Genomic DNA, 25,587 nt, shown 5'->3' with positions numbered 1-25,587 from the left:
CAGTCAATAGTGACGATCTTGTGTAACAACACGATCTGCTACAAGCTGTTGTAAGATCAACAGTAGATAGTTACGACCTAGTGGTCCTCATTTTCGGCAGAAGTAACAGTACTTATTACTCACTAGCAATTAAATATATATGTGGACCAAGTGCTCTCCAGTAAGCAGTTACGGTCACGGACATCATTTTATAATAAGCAGGGCGTGTTATCTCGAAGTTGTCAGTCAGAAGAAATCGACCAACAGCATTCCACGGTAACAAGTTGTGTTATACATCCAAGGTCAATATAACCGTTCAAGTTTCAACGAACACTTCCTCACTATCAGCAGCTACGTCATACAATATATCTATGTTGACTAGAGTTACGGCAAATGTTCCTAAGTGAAATCCTGTATTGCTGCACGACCGTAGGAGTTTGCCTCGAGTTTGCGTAAGACAAATTTTGGACGACAAAGTAGTTAACAACACGGCACTGATGTCTGACCTATAAATACTATAACTTTGTCTGATATAGAGGATTTTTGGAAGATAATCGCGGATAAAAATGCCCCTTTATGGTATTTACCAAACATTTTCTGAAAAATGTACACCACAGATCCATGCATTATGTTTAATAACAAACTAAGCTTATACATACTGTACACTTCATTTACTCTGCAAATTGATTTATTTATTTGACTGGTGTTTTACGACTTACTCAAGAATATTTCAAAGGGAGGAAACCGGACAGAGCCCGGAGGAACTCCACAAACTGAAAATGCCAACTAACTATGTACAATGACGAAAATGAATCTTTGGATTTTCCATGAAGTAGGATCATCAAGCGTCCCCCCACCATTTCTGAACGTAAATCGATCGCTAAACTACACAAACGAGAAGTTCTGAGGCGATGTAAGAAAAAAGAGACAGATGCACATACAATTCACACATTTTTTGGAGTGGTTTTGTGACGAGCAATTGCCATTGCCAGCCTGGCGTGTCTCTTTCAAAGCTGCATTTTGTTCATTACGACTACCAGATATGAAATTTCACTCTGTTTATTTAAAGGTTTAAACATTGCTTCACTGCCTACGGTAATTTTAAGTAGGTCGACGTGACCCTGGCGAAAGTTTTTGATTAAAGTATAAAAGACGTTAAGACCAATTTCCAGAAAAATGAAAACATGACTTTTTTATTTATTTATTTATTTTGATATCTTCCAAAAATCTGTAAAGAGGATTCAAAAGATAGGTGAAGACTTGTTACAGTCCTGGACGCAGTCAAGGGATCATTTGTAATGAAGAACAAAAGGTGCAGAATTGGGGTCGACAAGTACTGGACAGTTGATCGGATCATCGTAAACGTCAGAGGTTTGAAGCCCAAATTAAGTACGGATACCTCTTTCACCACACTCATCACACATGTAAGCCGCCACTCAACAAATACTGCAAAACGCGTTTATTCGAGGTTTAATTCTTTCGACTGCTTACAGAAAACCAGAAAGTAAAAAAAAAAACCAAATTTTTAGACAGTTTTACCATAGCTGTCACAGATTTAAACCAGGGGGGTTACCTTTTGACCTACACATGGTTGTTATAATGGAGGTAACACAACTCCTGATCAGGTAATCGTCATCACGTGAGAAAATGGAACGCTGACTATATATTAATAACAAAACAGAAGGGAAAAAGTGTGAAAACATCAGATCACTCCTTCGCGTGCATGCATCTCATTTAAGAGTGTGTGTCGTTGTCTCAGTGATCGAATCCTCGCCTGTAAAGATGGTGGTATTAGGTCACAAATTATGAAAACTGAACACGTTAAAACTCCTGACGCGGTTGGCCGCTTCAGATCAAGTGATACCATTGTTTCTTTGTGCTATATCTTGAGTTGTCATGAAAGGATTGATATTGAAGAGATAAGATACCAGATGCAGAGGTAATGAAATGGGAAAATTAATCAAACTAATCTTTGTAAATTTGAACTTGGACATGCATTTTTATGGTTGACGGGTTGATTTGGAAATTTTGCGAGGTGTATTGTTATCTTACTATTGTTGTATGTGTACATTACCCAACAAAAATCCGTTATGGATCTAGGTGTCTGGGAGATCTTAGCAAAGGATAGTGCATAGCCTGGCTTCCTGGACGTAAAACGATTATTTGAAAATATTGTGTCTCTTATCTAAAGATGAATACTGCTAAATAAAGAAGTGCACGGTGATTCTGAAATGTGAAATTTTCATAATTGTGGAGACGATCATATCCCAATCATAAAAGTACATTTTTGCAGACAAAGTATTTATTAAGGGTATCTAACGGTACATTCCATAGACGAGCCTTGGGGAAACCCACGACCATCCGCAGGTTGCTGGAAGATCTTCCCACGTACGGTGGACTTTTTACACAGGCCTTCCACTAACATTGTTGGTTACGGGTCAGTCATATCTTGGAGGTAATATAGTCACGTTTTCACAAATGCTTTTTGCCGAGATTGGTTTAGCGGGTGTTTCAAAGCTTGGTAGACAGTTTTGTGACAGGTTGGCAAATGGGAGCGGATGGATAAACTGAGTTCGCAGTCACTCTCCGGATGAGTTCATCCTGCCATTACACACACCTTCCTCACCATAGGCAAAATAAACACACGCTAGAGAGTCGACACTGGCGGCAAGTGATCTCAGTAGCTGCTTCACGCGGATTTCCACAGTTTGGAGCCCTAATGACAGTTTTACTGTAACACATGTTAAAGGCCAAAGCACATCCTCGACAGCATGACTAATATAGTATAACAAACTTACGTCAATTACTGAATAAATCATCCAGTTTCAGCATCTCATGTTATCTGAAATATAACCGCATATCTGTCTTTGCCATTTCCGGCGTCGAGATGAGATACATAATATCGTGTTTTGAGCGTTCTTATTTTAGTTTGGCATTAGCACGAATATAAGGTTTCTACCAGATTAGACAATGGCCTATCCATTTTGGCCCTCAAAGACCGGATTATATTGTTCTGATATGAGTAGCGGAGACAAGGCTAGGGGAGAAATGTCCACGCAATATACAGTGTTATTGACAGTCGGCAATCGATCAGCATCAAACAGACTGCGTGGTGTTCACCCGCCACCATGTCGTCACTGAGCTGTGCAGCTAGACGTATCTCGTTAGCGCTTAATGTAGTAGACACGAACTATAGAAATAATCGCACTTAAAATGTTTACCGAATGTTCACCGAATTGACAAGGGCCATTTTGGAATACATCCGTTTACGTTGTAAAACGCAGTATTACTTTAAAATTTGTCGTCTGTGATTGCGGCCTTCCACGAACTCACTCTGGAATCGTCTGAAATTCTTGTTAGAGCCGTTGCACAAACTGTCGATCATATGGTATACTGGCTTACACGATTAGAGAAAAAAAAATGGCCAAAAGTCAGCCAGAGGTACTTACGATATTTGAAAGTGACTTTCTCAACGAAGCCGTAACAAATTTTTATAAACAGCCACAAGCCCACACAAACACATTTAATTATACATGGCAATAGGAGCTGATCGTAACATCACACTTTTATCTCGGGAATAAATGGCTCTATATTTATAACCCGAACGCTGAGCACTTAACACCAAGCAGCTGCTCACGTTCGGTATCCATGGAAACCACTACGTCGTCAGCTAGACTGTGTTTTCCGTGATTTACGAAATTGATCGAGGATTCCGATTCGAGAAGTGCTGAAAGAGTTATCTCCCTGTAAATTACATATAAACTCGTTATACCCTGGCCAACATATGTATTAATCAAGCCTAGGTGAGTATTCCTTATTTACCACGTCCAAACATTGTGCTAAACATTTCGACAAACATTTTAACACTTAACAACCGTAATTATTTTCTGAATAAAATTATCTCATCCTCGGTGTTTACCAGTTGACTGGGAATTGGATACTTTGTTTACTACTTGAATAAACATTTGAAGCACGAAGTAAACGAGACCTGTGCCATAAACGTGAGGTTTGTTAGATGATAGGCCATATCGAATGGGTACCTAGGTGTCTCCATATTCATTTAATCAAGTTAGCGATGTCCGACATCATCTACCTTGAATTACTGAAACATTAATTCTTCAAAATCCTGAAATGTGACAAACTTTCCCTCATATATAAGATGATTCACGGTCCAATCAGGTTCCCCTTTACAAGGTTACTTGATTCCTTAGTTACAGACACTGATAGAGTTCCAAATAACATGGCGTTGGAAAGTGGCTGTAGTGGCAAGTATGTCTTGTATGGAACAAATTTATTTCACAGAATACGTAGACGTACAAGAAATTTTTTTTAACCACATCAATACCGTTCACAGCACTGCTTATTGCTGTTTTCTGATATTATGTCAAGGAAGGAACTTCTAAAATGTTGTAGGTAGATGTTAGTACCAAGAGTAGCTGCACAGACGGGCTTATTTTCTAAGATTGGGATATCTATGTCCTTGTATGTCTTGCGCCTCTTGTACATAAACTCTTTCTCCCATTACCATTCCAAGAAACATTCCAAATTCGCCAGGAAAATAGCTACGACAGGCCACGACACTGGCGTCGTCACCATGTTTTAATAGGGGCGGTTATTGGGTATCTTGGTGGGTCTGTAGGTACGTCGTGTTAGTATCGTCATGTGGTTTACACGGTTAATCATCGTGGATGGGTATGTAGATACGTCGTGTTAGCATCGTCATGTGGTTTACAAGGTTAATCATCTTGGTGGGTCTGTAGATACGTCGTGTTAGCATCGTCATGTGGTTTACAAGGTTAATCATCTTGGATGGGTTTGTAGATACCTCGTGTTAGCATCGTCATGTGGTTTACAAGGTTAATCATCTTGGTGGGTCTGTAGATACGTCGTGTTAGCATCGTCATGTGGTTTACAAGGTTAATCATCGTGGATGGGTATGTAGATACCTCGTGTTAGTATCGTCATGTGGTTTACAAGGTTAATCATCTTGGTGGGTCTGTAGATACGTAGTGTTAGTATCGTCATGTGGTTTACAAGGTTAATCATCTTGGATGGGTTTGTAAATACGTCGTGTTAGTATCGTCATGTGGTTTACAAGGTTAATCATCTTGGTGGGTCTGTAGATACCTCGTGTTAGCATCGTCATGTGGTTTACAAGGTTAATCATCTTGGATGGGTCTGTAGATACGTCGTGTTAGCATCGTCATGTGGTTTACAAGGTTAATCATCGTGGATGGGTCTGGTTGACATTGTCAACAGTAGTCCATTCGCGGTCGTGCGTTTGTTCATCGTAGCTCTGTCCTCATCGGTCCACTTCGTGTTATGTCGTGCTACATCTACTACATCTTCCACAATCGAGGCCATTTGAAAAACACGTCTAATTTCGAACCATCATAGCGCGGACCGCGGCGAACATAAGAAGCGTCGCGATTTGTTTTAACATCTTGAAATTGTCTTCGTTGGGAAGTTTTATGACTATGCAGGACAGACAGACTTTCCTGCAACGCACAAAGGTATGACATGTCTGTAAATCGGCGTAAAAATCGTAATAGGTGGGAAAGAAGTTTAAAAATAGCACAAATGACGAAATGCCAGCCAATGTCTGACTTTTTGCATGAATACTACCCAGATCTTCGCCGCATTTTACCGGTTACCAGTGGAAATTTGCCAAATATCACACTGTCGTCGATGCTCTGGTCTTACTCTCCAGGCTGTGGTATTTTATATTGCACCTACCAAATCATCATCTTTTTTCCTCACAGAAGTCAACTGGTTCCTGTTTCGCTAAAATCGCTTCACCCTGATAACTAATTGCTGGCGTGTAAAGCAGACATCTGCCTATAGATCTCCTATTGATTTCCCGTGGTCAGGATGGACATTATGTAGACTTGTCTACTCGCTTAACTTACCTCGCCATTTCGATTGAGACGTGAGGCAGACACACAGTTAGAACTCTAATTCCCAAGTTACCCTTTGTGTGACAGGAGGGAGACGGCCGTGTATTGCTCTCTGAAGAACGGCAGTCTTTCCCTGACATAAGGAATGTAATGGGTATTTGCGATGACACTTTCTAAAGCACACATTTTATTGCTGGGAATTGCTTGAGACCTCTCCGGGTTTCGAGCCAGAATCTCTGGCTCAGAGACCTAACAATCAGCATACGTCAACCGCCGACAGGTCGTTTAACCAAAAGGCTCTTCACGAACATGGAAGGCAAATGACCGATACCGTTTCAGATGAACGAGCATTGATATAGCTGATCACATCAGATGAGCGGATCGTTGCATTACACAGTAATAACATATATAGTTTTACTTGTTTTTCTGCATGAGATAATTTACACCTCACTGCAGCACCGAAGTGGGACGATTTCCTGTCTAGTTGCAAGCGGTCCATTACTTCAGTAAATTAGAGTGATTTTGAGAGAATTAAATCGGAAAATTCAAGACAAATGTCACAATGGAGGCTGTAAATATATGCATTTCTGCTGAGGTTGCAGTGTGATATTTAATATCCTTGTGACAAATCATTGTACGAAGTCACAATATATCTTCCCGTGCGATAACCAGCACTGATCGGTCATTTGCCTCCGTGAAGACATACACTCAGCTTCCGCTGGAACAGAGGGAAAGTTGTAGTGGGAAACATTCGATTCAGTGAAGTTTCACTTCACATGAAAGGACACGTTTAGTTTCGTAACGTAAAAGTTAACATTTAACTTGGTAAACTTTTACCGGTCATGAGTAAACCTTTACTAAAACATTTACCCCAAAAGATGCAGCCTAGATTTATAGTCCTCATTCATGTATGCTCAAGTAGGCCAGTAGGCCTCTTTGTTTTGGGAAAGTACTCATTTAACATACATAATTCAAAGAACACAGGCACTTTACATGACAAATGCAAACGTTTAGCTATTTGGGTGGAAAGCGGGATATACCCGTACCTGAACACGCATTTTCTTACTGGCTGACTGTTACTATTGCAATGTAAAAGATTATATAATGTAAAAGAATTGTTGGACTGCTTATGCTCTAAATTGATTTTTACACACGTCTTAATTCTTTAGCCTAGAAAGTAGAGATCACACAGGCAACATCTAACATTTCACGTCATGCATGTTGGCATCTTGCCAAGATTTGCACCTTTGATGGCTTAGGCAAGATGAACTCAAAATAAAGGGTGGATAGGTTACGCTATACATGTAACTACGGTCTGTTTCAGCCCAGATATGAACAACTCAAACGCAGTTATGAACAACTCACACGCAGTTGTCAAAACGAACCCGTACGGATGTTTAAATAAAGTATTCTTATTAGTCGAAAGCTTTCTTACCTTGTGGTCTTCATATTAGAATCGCCGACTTCCACCTTTCGGCCTGATTGGTGTTTGCTTCATGCTTGGTATTATGAATGCTTGAGGGTGATTCGATTTGCATCTTCTGGAACTGGAAGAAATCGGCATCAAGATCTTCTGCCTCATCCAGCGTATTTTCGGAAGACTTGGAAGACTTCAGCTTTGTAATAACTTTTTGGTGAAATTTGGGTTTACTATCGAGAAAGATGCTCCCGTCCAATCAAGATACAGGTTTTAGTTTAGCTACTGAATTCTAGCCATATGTGATGACAACCTGTTAGATATTCGCATGGGAATGTTATGTTCTTCGTATGTTCTTCATGCATTCGACCTAAGCTTTAGTCCAGTCAAGATACAGGTTTTAGTTTAGCTTCTGAATTATAGACATATGTCGTCAGAACTCGTCAGATGTGAAGGTTATGCCCCCTTGATTACCTCCACACAGTGTACCACCTTATAGCTCAGGCTATTAAATAGGTCGGACTTGTATTGAGCATTCATATAATCCCTGTTATTTAACCGATATTTTCTTTCAAACTTGATCAATTATTCTGATAATGAAATCGAGACATCGCCACGTAAAATGTCAAAAATTTCACAATCTTCCGACCCACAGCTGGTATCTTTACCAAGTGACTAACCCATTTTTCCAAAAATACTAGTGGCACACCGGTACCGTCTTAAGCTGTATGTAATCATTATATTTATTTCAGTGGTACTTGTTTGTCAATGACAGATTATCATTTGCCGCATGTTTTAGTCAACGAACGTAAACAGTGTATAATATAAAACGTTACCAGCTTTCCAGTCCACTCCACTGAGCTAAAATTCCTTTCAGCCATGTTTGACAAATAGTACAAACAAATGCTAAGGTATTTTGTTACCTGTATAGCTGTGTGACAGACTATACCATATGAAAAGCTCTGTATCAGATTGACTACGGCAAGCTACAGGCGTATATATTGAGGCTACACTAGACTGGCAAGCTGGACATACTAGTTTGACTGGTGGTATAGGGAAAAGGTTTGTTTGTGATTGATACTGTAGTTTGAATGGCTCTGCATACTATGTGTTTGCTTGCTGCATGTGTACGCTTAACCGCTGTATATGTACGAGGTAGGTGTTCAACGTATATACCAGTTGAACGGTTGTGTCCACGCTGGACTGCTCATTAAAGGCCTGTTCCCACTTTCACGAAGCTCTCTTAACGTTACGAGCTCGCAACTACCATGACGACGTAATGCCTAGAGTACTTTTTGCCGTGGTAGTTTAGTGAACGTAACGTTAAGAGTGCTTCGTGAAACCGGCCCCTGGTTATATCAACCCACATAAAGGCAAGTACATTTTGTTGTTATTTATTGTAAGAAATAGGTTCACTTTCAAAGTGTCGCTTTTCTCTACATTCTGGTAGTCCTTTCCCCAATAGATTCCCATAATCCCCATAAACCAGTGGGTTCGGCAGAAAGATTATACCGTTGTATTTAGGAACATCGGTACATTTCTCGCAGTGGCGACTGTGGTCCAAGCTGAATTTATGAACATCGTCAGCTGAACTGATCATTTCAACCAAAGACTCATCCGGAATACTTCACCAGTATTCTAACTAAATGTCTTCGTAAACAGAGAAATGTACAACGGACTATATAATTATACAAGTGTAGGCCAGCGTTCCTTAAGGCGGGAGAAAAGTTATCCCTTGCTCAAACTAAGCTCAGTGCGATGGAGTCATCTCTTCTTCCGGTGCAAGTTAACTAAGGCAAATCTGATTCGGTAATATTAGAGACTTGTTACTTAAAGTGCGGTTCAAAACTTTTACCAAACTGCCCATTCCAAGAAAAACGGCTCCGTACTAAAGCAATTACTAAAAGGAGAATACTTGTTATACTAGAACTGAATAAAGCAAGAAATCAGTCTTCGGTGGAGTAAGCGTTTCATCCCTGGTGGATTAGAATAGTTATATCCCATACTTCGGTACACAAATTGTTCAGGATACTTTCTAGCAGAGAAGGAAATATTCCATGGTTGTCCTGTTGTTTACTAATACTGGCTATTGCAATCGTTACAGATGAGAAAAGAAAGGTCAATGGTACGATCAATGCCAATGTATGCAGTACAAAATTAAAACTGAGGTTTTGCACGATCATAAATTTGAAGTGAATTCATGACATGGATTGTTCATCACTAAATTCCTTTGTTTTCCTTGAATACCCATTTCTGATTAGATTAATGCCTGTATAATTCATATACTTTCCACATTTATTTTTGACATACACAGTATACCAAGTCAACTCATCGCCCGTGTCCATTGAGCATACATGTAGAAGTACTTACATGATTCCCTAAAATTGAGGAATGTTTTGACATAGAATGAATAAATAATGCTTTGGTTATGATATTGATTTTCACTATGGTATTTTTTAATGTTCTTAAACATTGTGATAATACTAAATCCTCCCATTTGTTATCGCCTTGATATAGCTGGCATATTGCCAATGTGGCGTTAAGCATTATCACTCAATCTGATCTGCTGACGACGCAGAGCGGCGCCGACAACATGTGTAAAAACGCAACGTGTCTTTATGAGTTTTCTTTTGTTGTTGTTTTTGCAGCTGTTGTCCGTTGGCTTTCGAATGGATTTCAATAAAGTGCTACAATGTCGAACAAAAAATATGGTGGAGTACCCAGAGGGGAGATGACTGATAAAGAGCTGATACAAAAACAACCCGATCACAATGAACAGCTGAAGATAAAAAAGGTCACAGAGGCCCAACAAACGTGAGAATTGCACATATATAATTCCTGTCATTTTGTAATGATTAATCATGATTTACAATGTATTCTTCACGATTCGCATTATATCAACTTACGAGCTGATATCCACTGTAACATAGTCCCAGTATACTCGTTGCCTGAGGAATATTTGAGTACGCCATATTCTTGGATATTCAACCTACATTCAGAGACAAACGCCCTTTTTTAAATAGTAGGACACAGGTGGCGACCCGAATAACCACTTCACCTACCTCTAGCTGGTCCGTCGTTTCACGCGTAAAATGCCTCCAGGCCACACATGAACCATTTTCATTTTACTCGCAGAAGTTATTCAGGATTACACCGACATGACAACTGTAACATCAGAACAACAAAGCTTTTATGTGGTGGTGTTATGTTTATTTTCTAAAGCTTTGGAATTATTCTGAAGGCATTTAAAACGACTTATGGGGGGTGTTTAAAGTTTGAAAACCATTGCTAAATCGAGATCACCATGTTTACGTAAATAGGTATACATGTAGTTTCAACGCTGTTAACCATCCTTTATACTTCAATAGCAATATAACGAAATATCCCTGTATGCATGCAGCTAGTGCAAATCTGCCCATGTAGCATTTGTTAGATCCTGTGCGTGATGTGACCCTGTAAGTCAACGTTACAATTTATTGCTGCAAAATCTAGTCCCAAATCGGTCCAAAAATAATATATTCTTGAATTTGTTATTCCACAATTACAAAACATTTAATGTATGAGTGCATATGTGTTTATTATAACACATGAATTTCAGTATCATAATAGATATTATACACTTTCAATTCCTGATTTAGGGATGAAGAAAGTTGTACCCCAGAATATACCATGCACAGGATACTTCTAACCTTTGACCATTTGACAACTATCACACTGGCTCTGGTTTTAATCTCTATGCTGTTGTCTTTTATATTTGGCAAATTATACCACATGGTCCTGCATTTGACGTGTACATCATGTCTAGCCTTGATTGTAGCATTTGTTAGATCATGTGTGTCCAGCTCAATCAACGTCACAAGTTATTACCGTGTCAAGATTTTCCCAGCAAATGCCTTCAATCTAAGTTTTACAATGAGTATAGTTCTCGGACAAGTAAATATATATAGAGCGTCCATTTATTTATTTATGTATTTGATTGGTGTTTTACTCCGTAAGTAAGGATATTTCGCTTATACGACTCTAATCCTATGGATGAACATTGGGGATAAAACCCTGAATTGGTTAAATTGACAAGAGGCCAGATTCCACCGGCAATGCGCGTGATTTGCCTACTATCACACTGCCTTCACCGCTCTGGTTTTACTCTTTATGCTGTAATCTTTTATATTTTTGAGGCACAACTTCTTTATTGGTTATTGGTAAAAACTTAAGACAGGCCACTCTTTTACACTTGGGCCAATTCGATACGATTGCTTCACGTGATTTTGAAGTAGTGTTGTGGATAGTAGGAGCAATTTTGTGAGGAGGAAGATCGTGAGTTTGTCCGGATTTGTCATTTCTGCACAAATTTGTTTTTATCTTCAATGCTACATTTTGTAACAGTGCAAAAGACTTTTCGACTGTGCTATTCAATTCGTGAAGAATTTCATGTTTCATAAATGCCACGTTTCCTACCGTAAATATATGGAGTCAGAGGAACGCTCTGAACATCTTGTTTGCCAACGACTGACAATTGTCAAAGACATGCCGATTGCGTCATTTTTGGCGCAATTCCGGCGATAGGTCAAAGCTCGCCTTGGTGTACTGTCCCTTTTCAATGAGTAAAATTCCCATTGTTCTGATTCTCAGCCACTCTACTTCATAATTGTCTAATTCCGCGTAACCAGAGGCAACGGGAGATATATGCATCGCATGAAATAATATAATCATGTTGGCTCTACGAATAGTTACATTCACGCGCTTATTGAACATACCTTTCGTCTTTCCGACATCATTTAAAACTGCTGACTGCTTTTCTGTATGTACGTAGACTTTGTGACTTCGTAATTTATATATACCTTATTAGATCTTTGGTGGTTTTTGTTGAAAATTGCTTCGGAGACTGGTCTAGTGATTGACTTGCAACTTCCGTTATAAATATCTGCCACGACTCCTAGGTTAAGAAGCCATAATAAATATATCATATATTTATTACGTATACAATATACCATGTTATGAAGTAAGAGAACGTATAAAAATGTTTCAGCTACGTTTTTATTGCAACTGTTTGTACACACAGGGGTGATGTTAAATGCTTATACAGGCCCTGGTCCCTCATTAAGCGAAATTAGTTACATGGTTACAAAGCATAGCGTCATAGATCTTTCATTCTACGATTTTGTTTACCTAATGGCTGGCATGTTTGGCAAATTTTTCGAAGCTTTCAACAGAGGCGTTTGAGAGCCGAGCTTTGATTTAAAAGTTTCATCATTAATATCTTACGATGTAGATTGAAATCGTCCATGCTTGGTTAAAAATAAAAAAGTCATCTCTCTTCTCATATAATCAACACCAGGGGAAGCAAATATACTTTTATAAGTTTTGTAAGGAAAAGACGTGACTGGCCAATGGAATATTATCGGCCTCAGTAAACTGTACATCTACACACATGTACGTATATTGCATAGGGTAGGCCCTATGTGCCAATGACCAGGTTCGTGATTGGTGTGTACATAGAAGATTTCTTACTGTGCCAGTGTTGTGTAGTACTGTAGGCCTAATGGTAGGTGCTCAGTAATATCAGTGAGGCTTACATCATCCATTTGTAACATAATGATACATATCCATGAAGAAAATGGACTTCCATGCAGCTCACCCAAGTGAAGATATGTTATTTAGAACATCATGTTATATGGACATATTTTGAAACATTCTGTTCTGGTTTTGTTAGGCTACCGTTAACTTCTCAACTCACTAATGTATGGTTTTCAGGCAAAGTCCATGGAGGAAATACTTGATGGCTGTATGGGCTGTGCTGGAATGTTTGTTGTTCGGAGGCCTGGTGTACGGATGGGGCTCTCTGGTATTTGTGTTCAAGAAAGAGGGGATTTACGCCGAGCTCTGTTCTCACAGGGGAGACAACTCCTCCAACATCACTATACCAGCAGAAAATATGTCTGGAGTCATCAGCTGTCGAGAGCAGGATGAAAAGTTACAGCTCGCCTTCACCGTGGGAACGACCTTGATGACGATCTCTTCACCAATTCTAGGTCACATCCAGTACACGTCTGGGACACGGATGGCCAGAATCGTTTTGATGTATGTTAAAACATGTGAAAATTCAGATAGAGCATTAGATGACAAGAACTTATTCAAACTTCACATTTTCTGTTATGCTATCGATAGCTTTGAACACCAACTTGTATTGCAGGAATTGTGAATTGCAAAAATCAATATTTGGGAGCAGGTTTTTCATAATTTCCAGCTCACAAATGATCAAATATTCACTGTTTGATTATACCAGGTAATCGGGTGCAGTTGATTGTGGTTTATATGCGTTTCTCTGTAGATGTTTCTTCCTGTGTGGAAGTCTGGTGACTGCCTTCCTTACCACCTCCACCCCTTGGCTGGTATTCCTAGGCTTGTCGTGCCTAGCTATCGGCGGTCTGCCCATTGTCATCACGAATATACAGGTAAAAACTACATACAGCTTCCTGAGAATATAGTGGCTGGCGGATCGATGATTTGCTGGGATCGATGATTTGCTGGATTGATGGTTAGGTGTATCGATGATTAGGGGGATCGAGGATCAGGCGGATCGATGATTAGGTGGCCATTATTTAAATATGTTACCGTTTTATGTATACCGTGTGCACAGTTTTTCGAGAAAACACTTACCATTTTATGAACCCCAATGTGGCAGCCAATGCCATATTGGTTCTGCGTTTTTTTTTTTCCGATTTGTCTGTTAAATGTCTCCAAAACACACTCTCGTGCAGTGACAAAAATTTTACTGTTTTATTATCAACTGGAAAAGAGGATTTACATTGCTGTTGACCGTTGATCTTTCTGTCTGTTCAGCACTGAGCTTAGATAAAAATTTAATTACAAGATTTTGTCAGAAATCTGATTTCTTTCAAGCTTTGCCTCACTGATTGTTCCTTGACAAGAAAGCCGACTATAGCTTTTTGGCACTCCTGTCCCTGGAGTGTATGACTTGTTTAGTCCAGATCTTTCATTCTATCATTCCTCGTTCGTGACCACATCAACCATGACTGGGACAATTATTTGAGCGGAAATAAAAGTATGAGGAAGAAAACGAAAAAAAAAAAAAGAGAAAAGAAGAAAGCCCTAACTCAACCCTAAATCTTTCTTGAGAAATGTATCAGATACTGATTTTACTTAGTCGCCTAGAACGTACTTTGCGTTTGACTTGAGCAACGATGAAAACCTGTCAATAAAATGTTTGTGAGGAACTGTAGCATAGAGAGTACATAAATCCCAAGTAGATCCTTATGTGGTGTGTGCTGTCGAGAGTCCAGTTCTTTCAAGAGATGCTTTAAGTTGTTATGGCTCCACATGCAGCTAAAGCCTGCACATCAGTACTTGTGAGTTTTATTTCTTTTAGAGCTCTGGGCATTATAGGTTTACAACAAAGCAGTGTTTGGTGATTTAAATTGTATGATATTAATGTTTCTTCCCTGTCTCTAGAAATTGCCTAGAATTTGTAAGCGGCAGTCTAAGCTGCCAGAACTTCCTTTGTCGAGGCGGCTCCATACCATAGTTTATAGTGGTATGAGAGTTGCTCGGGGCAGTCGGAAATGCTTCTGCCGCCTCTGTCTTAACTTTTTTTCAGCAAGTGGTTGTCATGTTTTTCACTCTACCCTTCTTTCCTCCCCCAGGTGGCTAACCTGTTTGCTGTGGGAGGGTCCACCGTGGTGGGCTTACTGTGTGGCTCATTTGATGCCTCAGCCGCTGTCCAGTTGGTTGTCAAGGTAAGGCTTCTTCCCCGTGTTTAACCAGCTCTCCAGTATATGTACTGGTTATAAGCATTGCTTCAGATTGTGCTTCTCGTTATTAAATAGCTAGTTATTAATATCAATAGTATGCACTGTATAGTATTGGACCCGGCATTATTTACAATGAGAGTCTATGAACTGAAAGTGTACATTTCTCAGTTAGGTCACTTGAGATAAGAAACCCGCATACAATTAAGTCATGATATCACATGGTATATAAAACATAGAACTATAGACCGTATAGCTCCATGACAAAACCGAAAAGCTTATGATTTGTGTGTCATTTATGAGGCCCTAATTTCGAAGAGCGTGTGTAATTTGTTACATGTAACCCTAAGCCCTTTGTCATTTCATTACACAGCCTACATAATAACCAAGCGGGGCTAACTCATGTTGCTTGCTACTGTCAATTACCAGTACTATTTGATTATTGGAAACAACTGAACATCAGCATCATATATTGTATTTCTTGTTGAAACAATATGTATTATTTTAAAACTTAACTACACATTTAATAATTTACCAGCTTGTTTAGATTACAGGTAATCGAATAGCTCCAGTGGCGTCCTGGGAATAAAGTTATTCCTAAGATCCTAATGTCTAAAGTGAAAAAATATCTGATATATACATATATATACATATCAAGTTAAGATTAGTCTGCATGATTTTCCCGGCGTCTGGAGAACAGTAATGGGAGTATGTTACTAGACATTAACAACATGATAACCGTCTACAATCATTAAAATGTACATTAACTTAGGGCCCTGTTTCCTCCCACCGCAATGCTGGGCCACCGTCGTATGAGTGAAATGCTCTGGATCTGTGCGTCCATGCAGACAATCCTATACCAGCGGAGCACGGCGTAAAACTCCAGCCAAAGAAATAAATACATGGTCTGTTTCAGATTGAGGATGTTTTGTTATTTATTCAGACTGATGGTATGGGGTTCCTTGTTTGTCAGATTGATACTTTGTTGTGGCCTATTACAGACTGAGGCTTTGTTATAGTCTGTTTCAGATTGATGGTTTGCAATTATTTGTTCTGGTTGATGGTGTTGGGTTCCTTGTTTGTCAGATTGATACTTTGTTGTGACCTATTTCAGATTGACGCTTTGTTATGGCCTATTTCAGATTGATGCTTTGTTTTAGCATATTTCAGATTGATGGTTGGGTGTTATTTGTATGGGGCTGATAGTATGGGGTTACCTGTTTGTTAGACTGATACTTTGCTGTGGCCTATTTCAAACTGATACTTTGTTGTGGCCTATTTTAGATTGATAGTTGGCTGTTATTTCTTTAGGCTGATAGTGTGGGGTTCCTTGCTTGTCAGATTGATGCCTTGTTGTGGTCTGTTTCAGATTGCCTACGAAAATGGCATTTCCCGACAGTACTCGTACTTGTTCATCTCTGCCTTGCACGTCATGGTCATCTTCAGTACATTTGTACTGCTTCCTAAAACCTTCATCCCCAAAGTGGAGCCTGACAAAAGTGACCTTGATGAGGCAGGGGAGGTAGTCAAAGCCCTTAATGAAAACGATAACCCAGGTAGTAAGACGACATTTCATGATATTTTATTTTTACATCACATGTACATATTTTGCAATGATATATGCTATCTTCTGGTGCTCTCCGGCCGTAAGTGGGAAGGTTTTTCCGCAGGGAAGGCCTGCGGATGATCGTGGGTTTCCGCCGGGCTCTGCCCCGTTTCCTCCTACCATAATGCTGGCTGCCGAAGTATAAGTGAAATATTCTTGAGTTCGGCGTAAAACACCAATCAAATAAATAAATAAATAAATATCTTCTGTTGTTCGCTCAAAATTGACCAGACTATCACCTTCAGAGGGGCCTCCGTGGCTCAGTTGGTTAGCGCGCTAGCGCAGGGTAATGACCCAGGAGTCTCTCACCAATGCGGTCGCTGTGAGTTCAAATCCAGCTCATGCTGGCTTCCTCTCCGGTCGTACGTGGGCAGGTCTGTCAGCAACGTGCGGATGGTCGTTGGTTTCCCCCGGGCTCTGCCCGGTTTCCACCCGCCCTAATGCTGGCCGCTGTCGTATAAGTGAAATATTCTCGAGTACGGCGTAAAACACCAATCAAATCAAATCAAAAAACTATCACCTTCAGATATTAACTTATATCACCATTTTTATATTTTCAGCCGTACACTCGGAGGAGCTTCCGCTGAGAGATGTGAAGCCAAGCCTTCTGAACTGTACGCTATCTCGGGTCTTCCTCTCTCACGTGTTCTGGCTGAGTGTATTACAGCTACGCTTTTATTACTTCATCGGTACACTGAACCCCTGGCTGAACTACATCACAAATCAGGAGGAGAGCTTAGGTATGGGAATATAGCGGGGCCATATGTTCTGATCCCACTTTTCATCCCAACCACAATCAACATAGTAAAAATTCAGTGCTGTTAAAGGATATTATTAAATATTCTCAATCAGATTAACGCACTGGCAGTTTACTGGTCAGATATTTTAAACACGGGAAAAGAGATCTTGAAACTTTTTAAGGTCAGTAAATTACATGAAGCGTTTCCCGAAAAACCTTGCCAAACATTGCATAAGTAAAGTACCATCTTGGTAAGCAAAATACATTTGATTAAGCAAAACAAAGGTTTCGTGAAACCGGACCGAGATCGTTATTGAAAATCGGTATCTGAAAAACAGTAATTTACACAATCAGGCTGTGTAACTCATCATGCAAACGGAGTGAAAACCATGCACGTCTCTTCCTACTAAAGACCTCGACACACTGCGTCAAACGATTTCCGCCGCTTTCATGTATGTGTCAAAATTGTCGACCAGTAAAACTCAGTGCAGTATTTGGCCAGTATAAATATTACCTGGAGCTTGTATCATAATGCTGGACTGGGAGTCCCTTTTGCGACTTTGCGGATGCTCTGTCCATGATTCGCAAATTATTCATAGGCTAGTCTCCTAACATCATCAAACAGCCTAGGCGGCCCGTGGACCATCACCTATATACTTGACTGTGACAGTCGTTCTGCTTCTCTTTGTACATTTGTGACCACCACCATTTGATTGGGGTTTTTGTATTTTAGCATGTGAATTTTTCCAATTTATTCTAAATTAATCGCCTTCTTATTTTACAGTCAGTCACTACACAAATGCCAGTTTGTTTACCCAACTGGGAGGTGTTCTCACCTCTCTTTTCTGTGGCTTCATATATGACCTGGAGAGAAGACGAAACAATAGTGAGTATATACACAATATATATATGGACAGATAGTAAACTTGTTCTGCATGACAACTTTAAGCACAACTGTGAAATTAATGCTTCAGTCAAATGTTGCAGAAAGCTTGTAGCTCTGAGATGTCATAGTTTTAATCATTAAGGTAGGTTGGAGGGGAGATAGATCATCCCACTACGTTCAATACCCGACTGGTGTTTTCACCAAAGAAGGAGTTTTACATTTAATATTAATCAGTTAAAACAAACAAAATATCAGCATGAAATTAAATAACTAGAGGAGACCACCCATACCAGCTCCACTTTGGCCACTGCAACAGAAGCTCAGTATTCTTAATGTTTTAACTCAACAGACTCGCCGTATACCATAGCTGTGTGGTTTGGAATCGTCTTCGTTTGACTTAAGTCATCAGTCAAAGTTGTTTATGTAGTCCTGATGTTAATGGTTTTATCGGTTGGTGTTGTGTTTGCAGTCCTGGTGTTAATGGTTTCATTGGTTGATGTCTCTGCATTCCTGACGTTAATGGATCATTCGTTGATGATGTCTTTGCACTCCTGATGTTAATGGTTTCACTGGTTGATTTTGTGTCTGCATTCCTGACGTTAATGGTTTCATCGGTTGATGTTGTGTCTGCAGTCCTGATGTTAATGGTTTCATTGGTTGATGCCTCTGCATTCCTGACGTTAATGGTTTCATTGGTTGATGTTGTGTCTGCAGTCCTGATGTTAATGGTTTCGTCGGTTGATGTTGTGTCTGCATTCCTGACGTTAATGGTTTCATTGGTGGATGTTGTGTCTGCAATCCTGATGTTAATGGTTTCATTGGTTGATGTCTCTGCATTCCTGACGTTAATGGTTTCATCGGTTGATGTTGTGTCTGGAGTCGTGACGTTAATGGTTTCAGCGGTTGATGTTGTGTCTGCAGTCCTGATGTGAATGGTTTCATTCGTTGATGTTGTTTCTATTCCGTCCTGATATTTGTAAATGGTGTCATCAGCTAAAAGTTTATTCCCACTTCTCCTGTGTTTTTAAGTACAGGTAACTTTGTTACTTGTACACCTTCACTCATCTGCCCAAGCTGTTTCTTTTCAGTCGTGATGACAAAGGGATTATTCTCTACCGTCCTGTGTTTGTAGGTAAACCTTCTATCACAGAGCGCCGCCTGCAGCCATCGGTTGTGCCCTTGACCTTGACCTCTTGCCTTGCTCTGCTGCTTTCTTGTCTGGTCCTTGTTCCCTCTGCAGAGGTCCTGTATGTGGACTTCATCGTGCTCACTTTCTTCAGGTCCTTCATGTACGGGACAGCAGCTGCTTTTCTACAAATGGTGTAAGTATACATGTATATATAGCAGATCAGTCGGCGTAAGTACATGTAAATAGGCTAGACCTATAGGTTACCTTTTCCAGTGCAATGGCAACTCGGTTCCAAGGCGAAATGACGACTGTTGTCTTCCAAAATGTGAGTGATACGTTACCAGTTTGCCCGCCCAGCAAAGTTGCAAAGGCAAGAATGCAGTACGCTCCGCAGATAGGTGTCCTGGTTGAAACTTTGGCATGGTGTGTTGCCGTGACGTTAGCTATGGTATGGTGGAATGTCATGATGGAGTATCATAAATGGTAACTTCGATACTGTGGGTTGTCATGGTGGAGTGTCGTGATTGATAAGTTTGACATGGTGGGCCCCTCGTGATGGTAATTTTGATATGATGGGATGTCATGATGTGAACTTCGATATAGTGGGCTGTAACTATCGTAACTTTAATGTAGTGGAATGTAATGATGTTAAGATTGCAACCTTTATTATGGTGGGGTGTCATAATTGGTAATTTTCATATGGTGGAATTTCATGATGGAGTGTCATGATTGGTAACTTTAAATCGGTGGGGTGTCACCTTTGGTTATTCTGAGATGGCCTTTAAGTGAAAAAACCTGAGTTGTTACTGTTCACTCTTGTATTGGAGGTCATTTGTTACACAAAACGTCTTTGCTTTTTGCTGTTGTCAGATTTCCTGCAGACTACTTTGGGTTTTTATATGGTATGCTGATAGTTATCAGTGGAGTTCTGGGATGTGTACAGTACCCTCTCTTTATTTGGCTAGAGACGCCCCCAAAAGGGCCTCAGAAGGTGATGTACACAAATATATGTTCTACGCTTCGCAAAAGTAGGGGCTGAATTCTTTAACCTTCGTAGCAAATAAGTGTGTTCTAACGGGGTTTTGGTGGAATAAGAAATATAAGTGACTTATCCTCTTTGGCTTACGACACCCAGATCAGAAAAGAATCAGCCAGTATGTGTATTTGGGGGTGAAGGGTGAAGCATCTAAATCTAGAGACCTGAAGAAACAATTTACATGGTTTACCCCTGTGAACACGGAACCCTTTTCTATGTATTAATGTAGACAAAACTCTGAGGTGCTTGACATGGCATTTGTATTCACTATGTAAATACCTAAAGCATGTTAAATGGAATGACAGTTTGTTTATCGGGTGCATGTATTGAAGGAAAAACTAATTCAATGCACTATAATTTTTACTCTTCCCCATGTTCTGTTTATTGTGTTCACAGGTGAATATTTTCCTACTGGTACTAATGTTTGTCTCCCTGATCCACCCGATAAACATCTGGCTTAACACCAAACGTGGTGCCAACAATATTGCCGAATCAGAGTATGTGTTCATTGCAAAACGAAGCAAATGCTTTTGAGGTACATTGTGTTTAATATGCAAGGAATGTTATTTAGAGAATTTACGAAACTATACGAACCGATGACGTCGGATTTTCGAAAGTATCACAACAGAATGTGTGGAAGGGCGGCTTTGTTGACGTCGCATAATCTTCTTGGAGATGTTGTTTTTCGTCATGTACTGGATGGCGGATTTCATTTTCGAAACGCATATACGTTGCAACTTTTGGTCACGCGTCGGACATATCAGCTGGGACGAGCAACTGTATAGGAAGACAGGGTTATTGTAAATGATGGAGTTGTTGTTCTTAGGCTAATTTTGAATGCCACTGCTTGCAAGTACCTCAGACCGTTGTGGCCAATTGCCTTCAATTTTTTCAGAAATGTACTTAAAACAAAATGGCCGCCGCCATCTTTGTTTGGTCAGAAATATGAGAACGCTGTGACTGATTGCCTTCAAATATAGACAGTGACAGTGATAGGACAGTTTTAATTTTGTCTACAACAGTATATCCGCCACAAACATCTTTGTTTTCCTGTCGTGTACAATATCCCTGGTCAATACACTTTGACCTGTGACCGGTATAGTGGTATCACATCAACATATGGGCGATTTGGGATGATTTTCAGCTATTTGCATGAAACAAACTAGCCGTTGCAGTCACCCCCTTTGGGTAAACATTATACAAAAACTTTATGGAAGGGAATATCCGCCAAAACTGTATGCGTGTAACTTTGAACGTTGTAAGTTCTACACTGCTATGTAAGTCTGCAGCTTTTGTAGTGTGTCTACCGACATTCGGCTATGTGGTTACCGACATGTGGGTATGGTATGTAATCTGAACATTGCAAATTGTGATGCCGCAGGTTCTGTTTTTGCAACGAGAAAGCTTGTAAGCGCATTGAAATTTCAAGGGAGGTATTAGCGACCCATGGTGTCATAACGGTGCATCACCACAGATGAGCGCTCGAGCTGCTCTCATCTGTGGCGATGCCCGTTATGACAACAGGGGGCGCTTCTGTCAATGGTAAATTACGACATTTCGTTTCAGCTGAATTCCCATGTTCGGACGTAGTTGTGTGCTCTTTTGTTTCTTACTTCATAAGAAATATTTTCTTTTGGTGAAAGGTAAATTTATCAGACTTTATGTTTTAAAATTTTATTGCCCCGAGACTATTTTTGGTATGTATTCTTGTGTTGGCTGTTGGCTAGTACCCCCATGACCCTTGCCACATGAACGGGCCGTAGACCTTTACTGGTATTAATGATATTACTCGCATGAAGTTCAAATAAAACTCAAATAAAGTCTACAAGCAAACTCTTCAAATACACCGTTGCTTTTTTAATCATGTTCATGTATAATCATAGAACTTGCTTTCATTTCTGTCTGACGTTGGGTTCAATATATATAGAAGTGCACATTTGTTCTTGTCGTCCTTGAAAGGGAAAGTAATAGGCCTACTCAGTGAGCAAATGCGAAGAGTGAGTGAGTGAGTGCTTGGGATTTAACGGTGTACTTAACAATTTTTCAGTCATTTGACGACGAAGGAATCCTTAGAGTGCATGTAATGTGCCTCCTTGTTGCAGGACAGATTTCCACCGCTCTTTTTTTATCTAGTCCTGTTTCACTGAGACGCCTTACCGAAAGCAAGTAAGCTGCACCACCCATGGGTCATCCAGTCGTTGCGCCATCCCCTTCACGCTGAACGCCAAGGGAGGAAGTTACATCTTCCTCTTTTGAGATCTTAGGTGTGACTCGACCCAGCATTGACCCCTTATCTACCCCCCCCCCCCCCCACCTCCCTAAGCGGACGCTCTACCAGCTGTGCTATCTGTGCCTGTCAAATGTGAAGAATACCACCTGATACACGTATTGTTTGTAACATTTCAAGTGAGTACCCAATACAACGTGCTTAGTATCCACTAGCATACAAAATGCTAATGCTAATGTTTCAGTGTTACAGGGGACCTATTCAAGTGTATATCGGGAGAATTGCCTAGGCACCAGGGCTGAATGTCTTTACTCTAACATCTCTAAGCACAATATTATCATAGGACCCTGGGCAAACATATGGATTGTTGCAAGCCAGATATGCAAAAAAAAAAAACAAACAAAAAAAAACAATGCTACGTTTTGAAAGTCAGTGTAAATTTAGGGGCCCCCTAAACCCATGCTGGGCAACTTTTGACTGTGAGTGTGCCCATGCAAGACGATGGCGGGGACTACGGACTACTTCGACCAAAATGTAAACAACAACGAATTTGAATCAACTGCTGAAATATTAACAACCCTCATAATATCATTACAAATTCAAAAGTGTTTTCAAAGTTTGTTACAACACTTGCAATGAAATCTTAATCTTCGGCAAAACTACTAAAAAGTCGCGGTAATTTTTTGTGTAATTAGCATAACTCAGCTTTGACTGATGTCTTATTATCTTAACAACAACAATGACTACTGAACAGTTTGCTCTGAAGTGGACTGTACTTCCATGACTAGGAGAGATTATTATTTTTTCGTCTAGTTGATTACAACGCCAGGGGGCGTCACAATGACGCAATTGTCACAAAGGCACATCGCCACAGATGAGAGCAGTGTTGTAAGACGTGTATGTGGCTAACAGCGGTACTGCCACGTGGGTCTCATCCATAGCCAGAACTGCAATGGTGGAAACAAACGCACACCATCGAAAAACAGAACCTTCGGCATCACAATTTACAATATTCAGATTACATACCATACCCACATGTCGGTAACCACATAGCCGAATGTCGGTAGACACATGGCAGAAGCTGCAGACTTACATAGCAGTGTAGAACTTGCAACGTTCAAAGTTACACGCATACAGTTTTGGCGAATATCCCCTTCCATAAAACTTAAGGGTTTCAACAGATTGCATCTGAACTGGTACAGTGGTATGACAATGAGAGAACAGCTGTGGTTGCTGTCATCTATTTTCTACATGGCTAGTGCAGTTATCTTCATAAATTTCTGCTATTAATATTGTTGGCATGGTGGATTTCTCGACAAGGAATAACATGTCAGGAATATAATAATCCAAATTTGCTGCAGTCCATCTTCCACATACGTTTTGGTTCACTTTAGTACTATCAGACTATATGTTACTGACAACTTATTTTCCTCATGTATGTTAAATGATTTCTATTATCCGTAATAGCGGTGTACATCGATACGCGTTTGCTGTTGTCAAGGCCAAATGGGCGTCTTTGCGTTTATATTTTCAATATAGATCATACCTAGACACCTGGACAAAGTGATTTATTCTGTCCTATGAATATACTATTTCCTGCATTTATTGTCAATGTCCGGTATATAATATTATACTCTGATGAAGATATGATTTTGATCTTCAAATTTAGCCACTTCGATTTTACGGTATAAAAGAACCGTCAAGTCTATGTGTGGGGATCAGGAAGTATATACGTTGTATTTTCTTTGCTATTAAATATTGTCAAATTGTGCACGTTTGTCAAGAATATTGAAGTCTTATTCCAGTAAAACTTTTTACAGTTTTCCCGATTGTACGTAGAAACACAGTGTGTGTACTGACATAAATTAGCTTCTTAATTATTTTCAAAGGCACATTTCTGATCACCTCCTCAATATGAAGAAAATTTAAATTCCACTGAATCCGGGTCATATATGGTTTTTGTTTCATCTCCACCACACTGATAATTAATAGTTCTTAAAAACGTGATTTATGCAGATCAACTGGTAAACAACAATGGTCTGTGGGAACATTTCATGCCTTAAAAGTATGTTAAAATGCATGTGTCCCGTGCGTCCATCCTTCCGCCTGTAGTCTCCCACACAGCTTTGCGTATTAACACGAAACTTGTTTCCACACATAGCTTTAACACACTGTTATTGACAAATTTTTCTCATATTTCATGTCTACGGTATAGAAGCCAGTAGTGGCCAAGCGTGCCTTCCGTCCTTTCTCTTGATTATTTAGACCAGAAAACAACTGCGAAAGGACGAAACAATGAGAAAGCGAAACAAAACAACGAATGGACGACAGAAAGGTACGAAAGGGCGATGCGAAAATGCAAAATAGCGAGGTGACAAAACGTCGTTGCTTTGTTTCGAACTTCTGTACTTTCGCCTGGCCGTTTTGTACTTTCGCCTCGCCATTTTGTCCTTTTGCTTCGCACTTTTGTACTTTCGCCTTCACAAAAGGGTTTTCAGTATTACCATGAAATATGTTGTCAGCAGATAGCTTACATGTTGGCAATGTACTCTGATTTGTTACAAGAATGTCACGCTGAGCCGTTTACGAAACACGCGAATATTTTCTTTTGATTTCAACCCAGGTGTTGGACCAACTAAAGACGTGTTTTTTTTTTAGGTTTGGTGCCATTGTGGACTGGATGAATTTCTCTGGCACAAAGTACATGTACGGTGGCCATGTTTTGTGTTCACTCAGCAAACAAATGGCCCGCTTCTAAAGCCGCTATCTGCCTGTAGATCTCGTATTGATTTCCCGTAGTCAGCATGGACATCATGTAGACTGGTCTTCTCGCTTAACTTATCTCACCATTTCGATTGGGACGTGAGATAAACGCTGATGGGGCGCTGATCCGTATGTCGGTCGT

General features: G+C 40.1%; 1 protein-coding gene across 1 annotated transcript; it reads left to right on the top strand.

Moving 5' to 3' along the window:
• Positions 1–8,284: 8,284 nt before the first annotated feature.
• LOC135469831 (equilibrative nucleobase transporter 1-like) lies at positions 8,285–20,989 on the top strand. The gene is made up of 11 exons (XM_064748481.1): positions 8,285–8,355; positions 9,942–10,107; positions 13,045–13,371; positions 13,622–13,745; positions 14,955–15,047; positions 16,429–16,615; positions 17,226–17,405; positions 18,189–18,290; positions 19,423–19,612; positions 20,290–20,410; positions 20,852–20,989. The coding sequence occupies exons 2-11, from the start codon at positions 9,986–9,988 to the stop codon at positions 20,987–20,989; spliced, it is 1,584 nt and encodes a 527-aa protein (XP_064604551.1). The 5' UTR covers positions 8,285–8,355; positions 9,942–9,985.
• The last annotated feature ends 4,598 nt before the right edge of the window (positions 20,990–25,587 follow it).

Source organism: Liolophura sinensis, chromosome 1, assembly GCF_032854445.1.
Source record: "Liolophura sinensis isolate JHLJ2023 chromosome 1, CUHK_Ljap_v2, whole genome shotgun sequence".
NCBI classification, from domain to species: Eukaryota; Metazoa; Mollusca; class Polyplacophora; order Chitonida; family Chitonidae; genus Liolophura; species Liolophura sinensis.
This window is presented reverse-complemented; position numbering and strand designations above follow the sequence as displayed.

Coding starts and splice junctions, on each gene's coding strand:
- LOC135469831 (XM_064748481.1), top strand. CDS start 9,986: ATGTCGAACAAAAAATATGGTGGAGTACCCAGAGGGGAGATGACTGAT. Junction 17,406..18,188: donor AAATCAGGAGGAGAGCTTAG/GTATGGGAATAT, acceptor CTTATTTTACAG/TCAGTCACTACACAAATGCC. Junction 20,411..20,851: donor CCCCAAAAGGGCCTCAGAAG/GTGATGTACACA, acceptor TTGTGTTCACAG/GTGAATATTTTCCTACTGGT.